We start from the raw sequence: 8,029 nt of genomic DNA, 5'->3' as shown, positions 1-8,029 counted from the left end.
GATTTTATGGCTATAAAAATATATTACTCTTTTTACAAGAAATTAGTAAAAAGATAATATTACATAATAGAATAGAGCGAGTAGTAGTTATTTAAATTTTTAGTATATAAAGTGAAATGCGAAAAAATGGACCGAGTTGCTACAGTGTCTTGTTCGAAATAAGGAGAGTGACTATTGTAGAACGTTATTAACAGTTTAGCAGATTCAGCAGTTTCGAATGGATTCTTGTTCTCTGTTTTAAATCTCGTGAATCTCATCTTCTTAAAATACAAGTAACCAACGTCTTGACAAAATAAGCTGCAAAGAAATTTTAGGAAAAAGAAATGATTATTGAGAATAGTGTTCTATTTTCTAATGCTGAAGTAATTAGCACTATTTTAAAATGTAGTGGTTTTTTCCCTCAAGTTCCTTCAGAGTTCAGACAATAAATAAACATAAATGTAAATGTTCTCGTTAACTAGAATTAATATTAATTTTTTAATAATGAAAATTCATGGGCTGGGCAGCTTTAAGTTTGAATAGATTTTAAGATTTTCTGAGATAGTTAAAAGAAAATCCCATTATATACGAAATATACAATTAATTCTGCAAGTATCTATCCGGTATTTATTTATTCCTAGAGTCAATCAAAAAATAAAGATAATTGGACTAAACAAAGATCATATCTTGATTTGGAAAATTAAGGATGAAAAGGTAAGGTCAACCTTTGACTACATTTCAATATAAAGAGAGGCATGGGCAGGGGTTTGATTCTCACTATACTTATTAAGGTGTCAAATTTAAATAACTTACCTTTTAAAACTAAAAACTAAAAACGAAAAAACAACTTACCTTTTAGAAGTGTCAACATTGACATTGCATTTTGTTGAATATTACTAGTATAAAATATTGACCTTCAGCACACCTAATTCACTTTGACTGGAAGCTGTTCTAGCGAGGTGGGTTGCTGAAATCTAAGATAAAGATTTAAGGATAAGCGTCTCTTGAAAAAAGAATAAAAGAGGAAAAGGAGGGTGGAAATGACATCACGCCCACTGTTAAACATGTTGTTTAAAATATATTTATAGTTTACAATGTATTAAAATATTAGTCAATTTCATTTAAACTTCAGAACACGGCATCTTAGAGTTTAAACCTCAAAATTCAAACTTCTATCCTAAAGTTCGAAAACTATGTTAGCAGCTCAAAAAGGAATGACAAAGATAGGTTATAGTATATATTTATTCTTTTTGACTAAGAAGGCCTAACCCAAAAAACCCACTTTCCAAAAGTATTCTCCTTTCTTCTAATTAAAGAACGAAAAGTATTTTTCTAGCTACAATGTGAAAGTTGGCATTAGGAGACTGCAATGAAGTGGCCTTAATTTGTGGAAAATTATAGATGAAGAAAATGGTGTCTGTTTGTCACAAGGGTTTAGTTGAGATACATTCATTATGTAAACAAGGAAAATACATCAAATAAATTGTCACAGATGGAATAAATTTTACACCATTAGTGTGCGTTAACTTGCTATAAAAAAGTTACTTTGTTGATTTTCTATGTAATCTAATCAGAATTTAGCACATGGAATTATCTATTATTGTTGGTTACCTTAACTTCCAGTGTAATACAATATCAATAAACAGAACTTAAAAGCCTTGTCACAATATCCAACAGCCTTCAAAGAATCAAAACAGAACAAACAAGTGTATAAATAGGAGGGCCACTTGCCTCATTTTCAGAACAAAATAGAGCATAAGACAACTCCTCTCACGTTTCTTCTTAGTTCTCTCACAACTAGAGTGTGAGGGCAAGGTCAAGAAGGAGTTTGTTGTCTTTTCTCTATTATTTGTTTTTCTTTCTCTTGGACAACAGATTAATTCCGAGGGAGTGCAATGGAGAGAAGGCAGGACTACAAAGGAAATAATATTTCTGAAGAGACTACTCTTGATTGGAGAGGCAAACCTTCAAACTCCTCGAAACATGGAGGAATGAAAGCTGCTGCTTTTGTTCTTGGTATCCATTCATCCCCTTTCTCTTTCTTCTTATTTTGTTTTGTGTGCTTGAGAGATCAGTTTAAATATATTTTTTGGGTTTATTTCACCCAGTTTCCGATACCCGCATTAGAGCCCAATTATATCCGGATTCGTATCGCGTAGGGCTCCATTCGGGGGAAGCGCTCTCTACCAAGGATTTTTCCATACCTAAGCAGGAACTCGAGAACTCTAGTTAAGGGAAGAACGGTCTCATTCAATGCACCATATCCGTGATTAGTTTAAAGATATCTTCACGTACGTAGATATGTGAATTGGGCTGGTTTCTCCATTAGTAGTATTTGTTAACTTCTAGCAACTCTCTTTTTGTTTTTGCCTTGTCAAAAGGATTACTCTTTCTGTTTTCCTTTCTCTTGTTTTTGATGAGATGAAAAGAATCCTTCAACTGGCCAAGGCAGAGGTGCTGCGAGTTCAATCAAACCCATTATCTTTTATATAGAGTTTAAATATGTACGGGAAAAATTACTAGTATTATTTTTATAAATATTAAAATTTAATATCCAAATTTTAAAAGTTGGACTCGTGAAATTTAATTTGTGAGATCCACCTGTGACTCTCTTGTACCTTATTTTTGATGGTTTAGAAAATGGCACTTGTTTCATTTGACCAGCTTATATATTGGCATCATTTATTATTTATTCATTTGTGTAATGATGCTTTTTTTTTTGTATGTGCAGGGGTTCAAGGATTTGAGATAATGGCAATAGCAGCAGTTGGGAATAATCTCATAACATATGTGATAAATGAGATGCACTTTTCATTGTCAAAATCTGCAAATGTAGTGACAAACTTTATTGGGACAGTTTTTCTTCTTGCACTGCTTGGAGGTTACCTCTCCGACTCTTATCTTGGTTGCTTCTGGACCATGCTCATCTTTGGCTTTGTCGAACTTTCGGTCCGTATATATTCATTCATTATCTTTCTTTTTGTCTCTTTCTACCCTTTCTATATTTGTCATATATATAAAGAAAAAGATAAGAAAGAGACATCAAGCGTTTAATGTGTGTTTTGTCAAGTTCACATTTTTGGTTAAATTCACACTTTGCTTTGACCTCTTGGATATATGGACCTTAATTAATCCAATTCTTTATTGATAACTGTTGAAACCCAGTACTTTTTCTCTTTGTCCTTGTCATGTTATTAAGGAGTCCAAGCAAGAATTTATTGGGTTCTAAAAAAAAAAAAAAAATCCTATGTGATTTTTTTTATCTACCTAATAAATCTTAGTGAACAGAGTTGTACTTGTGGAGGGTAGCAAGCACACAATAGAATTGTTGAAGTACATGCAAATTAATCCGGATATCACTATTGAAGAAACAAGAATTTACCTTCACTTATTATGTTTTGGTTACTTTGAGAAATAGTCACCTCTCAATAACAGAAAGTTAAAAAGAGGAAATAGGATTATCATTGAAAATCAAGATTGTATGCATTATCTATTCTACCAAATTATATTCTTGAAGTGATTTCATACAAGTTTAATTTGTTGTAAAATTTGTAGGGTTTCATACTATTGTCAGTCCAAGCCCACCTGCCACAGCTAAAGCCACCAAATTGCAATATGGTAACTGATGAAGAGCATTGCGTGGAGGCAAAGGGTTTCAAAGCTTTAATATTTTTTACAGCACTGTATTTGGTGGCATTAGGGAGTGGTTGTGTGAAGCCAAACATGATAGCTCATGGTGCTGACCAGTTTAATTACCAAGACAATCCAAAGCAGTCCAAACAACTTTCAAGATATTTCAATGCTGCATATTTTGCCTTCTCCATGGGTGAACTCATTGCTCTTACTGTTCTTGTTTGGGTCCAAACACATTCTGGAATGGACCTTGGCTTTGGAATCTCTGCTGCTGCCATGGCTATGGGATTAATCAGCTTAGTTGGTGGTACATTTTTATACAGAAACAAACCTCCTCAAGGAAGTATCTTCACTCCTATGGCACAGGTAAATATTTTCCTTTTTATTTTTCTATGTTTTTGAGGTCAACATCTATACCGACAGTGTTCAAGAATACTTAGAATATCAGGTCGTATAAAAGTGTAAGTACAGGAAATTAATAACCCAAAAACATAAAACGAATAATTTACACAATAGGTTAAATCACATAGATAGTACAAAAGCTCCATATATTGTCAGTGTTAATTAAATTTTATTTTTTTTATTGTCAACTAGCCATGAATAATATAAAAAGTTTATGTTATGTTATGTTATTTTTTCATGTTTATTTTAGATTGCTTGATTGTAGTTCATCTTTGACTTTGCCTCTTTCTTTGGCTTATATTTTACATTATTAATTACTAGGATGTCTAATTATGAATTAGAATAGTGTTGGGGACCACTTCAATACTTTGTTTATGCTATTTTAATTTTGAATCTGTGAGACTTTTATTGATTTGATTCTGTTGATTATGGATGCAATCTTGTTCTCTTTCGCTGACACCATTGAAATAAAATCCCTCCATTTGTTAAATCAAATAATTTGAATAATGAAAGTGCAAGTGTTGTCTTCTATTCATGTTCCACGAAAGAGTCCTTAAGGTCCCCATATTATATTTCTGTCGGAGGATTTGGCTCCTTCCATTATCCTATACTAGTCCCTCCCCCCACCAGAAATCACCAGAGGAAATTTTATTTTATTTTTTAATTTGAGAACTACTGTTTAGAATTTTATATTGAATGCAGATGTCATGTGACCAGGATGTCACGAGTTCTAGCCATGAAAATAGCCTCTTGCAGAAATGCAGGATAAGACTGCGTACGATAGACCCTTGTAGTCCGGCCTTCCTTCGAACCCCGTACATAGCGGGAGCTTAATGAACCGAACTGCTTTTTTTATTTATTATTTCAGAACTGCTATTTAGAATTTAATATTTAATACAGGTATTTATGGCTGCTTTTTCAAAGAGAAAAGAAGTCTGTCCATCTGATGCACGAGTACTTCACGGGAGCCACTCAAACAAGGGTCCTAACAGCAATGCCACCATATCTGATGATATGGGCATTCTTCATCACACCAATCAATTCAGGTACATGTACAAATTATTATCACTGTTTCGGTTTATGTGAACCTATTTCCTTTTTGGTCCGTTCCAAAAAGAATGATCACTTTCTAAATTTGGTAAAAATTTAGTTTAAACGTACAATTCTACCCTTGATGAGAAGCTTTTATAACCACACAAATACTCTGGATCTCCTTTTGCTTTGCTTAGGACCACAAATTCCAAAAATCTTCATTTTTACTCTGTGCCCAATCAAACAAGTTCACATAAATTGTAACAGAGGGAGTAATAACTACATAGTCTCTATACCAATTATTTACAAAAACATATTGTACTATTGTTTATGAAATAGTAAACAATTGTAATATTTTAAGAGGACATTATTAGCAGTGAAATGTTTATAGTAGGGTTTAAATATCTGTCACGCTAACATAAGCTTTGATAATACATATTTATTTTTTCAAGGCCATAATGATACTTTGTCATTAAAAGCTTATAGTAGCAATTATGATGTTCTTCCTTTAGCACCTTATTTAGTACTCCAACTGGTCCTGTTTATTTGTCATATTAGTTTTCCCACTCCCTTTAAGGAAATATTAATAATAATAGTTATTGACTAATTTGTATTTATTTATTTCTTGATTTTTTACCACATTAATCTCTTTCAAATAAATGCTCAATCTCAGTCTATCAATGCTTAGGATAAAATTGAAAAATGTAATTACTTCATTAATTTTTTATTTATCAAACGATAAGTATTTTGAAACAATTATTTTTGACAAACATGAAAAGTAAATATGACTTACGGTAGTAGTACTATATCCTACCTCATTAATGTAGAGAAACCTGTTCAGGTTCTTGGACAAAGCTTGCATCAAAGTGCAAGATGGAAATAGCACAAAGGAGAGTCCATGGAAACTTTGCACGGTAACCCAAGTGGAACAAGTCAAGATCCTTATTTCAGTTATTCCTATTTTTGCTTGTACTATAGTTTTCAACACCATCTTAGCCCAACTTCAAACTTTTTCAGTCCAACAAGGAAGTTCTATGAACACTAAGCTGACCAAAAGCTTCCACATCCCTCCAGCTTCCCTTCAAGCAATTCCCTACATAATGCTAATCTTTTTAGTCCCTCTCTATGACACATTCTTTGTCCCTTTTGCCCGAAAAATCACCGGTCATGACTCCGGTGTGACACCGTTGCAACGTATAGGTCTAGGCCTATTCGTTGCAACTTTCTCCATGGTATCAGCAGCTCTGATGGAATATAAAAGGAGGAACGCTGCAGTGAACTCGAACAAGACACTATCAATATTTTGGATCACCCCTCAGTTCTTGATTTTCGGGGTATCTGAAATGTTCACTGCAGTTGGCCTCATTGAGTTCTTCTACAAACAGTCCGTGAAAGGGATGCAATCATTTTTAACAGCCATTACTTATTGCTCATACTCATTTGGTTTTTACTTAAGCTCGGTACTTGTTTCACTTGTGAATAAGATCACTTCAAACTCCTCTCATGGTGGCTGGCTCAGTGACAACAATCTCAACAAAGACAGGCTTGATCTTTTCTACTGGTTACTAGCAGTACTGAGTTTCCTCAACTTCTTCAACTATCTGTTCTGGGCTAGATGGTATTCGCGAAATCGATCATCATCAGCCACAATACAACATGATTTTATTTCAAAAGTTGCTGGAGATGATAGTATAGCTTAAAAGTTACAGTATGTAATTCTAAGGGAATATTTTAGTTTCTCCAAATTCCGTAAGTTCTTGGATTAATAAGTATGGAGAAATTAAATATAAAAGAATGTTCATGGCCTTGGCCTGGCTCTATATTTAGGCCTTTGCTATCTGTGAAAGTATATAGAAAATACCACCAGTAATAGATAAACTTTTATATGATACACTTTTCTTACTAGTTAATTCTTTAAAAAATGACATATTTTATATGTGAAAAAGCTTTAAATTTTTAATTTTACCAATTTTATCCTTAATGAAAAAACTTTTATAGCCATATAAATATTATGACCACACAACTTTAACTTTTATGCTTTAAAATTCACAAGTTTCTAAAGTTTTTTTTGTTAGAACTTTGTGTCACACCAAATTAAAGTGTGTCATACAAATTGAAACGACGAGTGAACTTGTTTTATTATATATATATTCTAGAGAAAAAGAAGGTCCCCTCTTCAAGGTTTTTTGAGTTGGTCCCCCTAGGCCTTTTGCTTTGAGGAATTTAGGCGCCATCCCATTTTGAAGAATCAATGCATCTTTCTGTATTACATCACTATCATTTCTTTTCTTTTATAATATAAGCAACTGAGGACCAATTCTTTCTCTTGAATAACACAAAAGAAAGAATACAAGTGAGTGGTGACAGACTGATTGTATTGGAAAAATACTGAATCTAAATATTGAAGATGACGTGTCATGACACATGGACGGGTCAAAAGGTCAAAACGCAATAAATAGCCAAGAGACACGGGAGACAACAGATATAAGGAGAAGAAAACAACATAGGTGTGGACCATTACTCAAATAGGTACGAGTCTCGTACCTATTCGAGTCATTTAAAGACCGAAGATCGGAAGAAGTTGAAGATACGAATCTGATGACGTAAAAGAGTCTAAATACAACATTAAATATCAAATACGCTAGAGAATTTGAATTAAATAGAAATGATTGTGTAACGTTTCTTTTAATGTCATTTATTGCTCATAATTGCCTCATTAAGACAAAGACATTACATCTTCTCCTAGAATCAACTATAAAAGGAGAAGGACTCAGCATATGTAAGGACAAGAAATATTATTGTAATTACACTGAAATACAAAATTACTTATTACTTTATTATTCTCAAAAGTCTTTTATTATTTTCGTCTCCAGATTATCAGTAACCCGAATTTCTCTATATTTCTAAGCTTTGACCAAAGACTCAGATTTTTGTTAAACAAATTTGTTCCGTTACCGGAAATCTGATAATCTTCTCTTTTAAG

At 33.0% G+C, this 8,029-nt stretch overlaps 1 protein-coding gene across 1 annotated transcript; it reads left to right on the top strand.

Moving 5' to 3' along the window:
• The first annotated feature begins 1,661 nt into the window (after nucleotides 1-1,661).
• On the top strand, nucleotides 1,662-6,937 carry LOC107818953 (protein NRT1/ PTR FAMILY 4.3-like). Its single transcript, XM_016645033.2, has 5 exons — nucleotides 1,662-1,995; nucleotides 2,711-2,928; nucleotides 3,535-3,978; nucleotides 4,915-5,060; nucleotides 5,888-6,937. The coding sequence occupies exons 1-5, from the start codon at nucleotides 1,875-1,877 to the stop codon at nucleotides 6,744-6,746; spliced, it is 1,788 nt and encodes a 595-aa protein (XP_016500519.1). The 5' UTR covers nucleotides 1,662-1,874; the 3' UTR covers nucleotides 6,747-6,937.
• Nucleotides 6,938-8,029: the final 1,092 nt, after the last annotated feature.

Source organism: Nicotiana tabacum, chromosome 10 (assembly GCF_000715075.1).
Source record: "Nicotiana tabacum cultivar K326 chromosome 10, ASM71507v2, whole genome shotgun sequence".
Taxonomy (NCBI): Eukaryota; Viridiplantae; Streptophyta; class Magnoliopsida; order Solanales; family Solanaceae; genus Nicotiana; species Nicotiana tabacum.
This window is presented reverse-complemented; position numbering and strand designations above follow the sequence as displayed.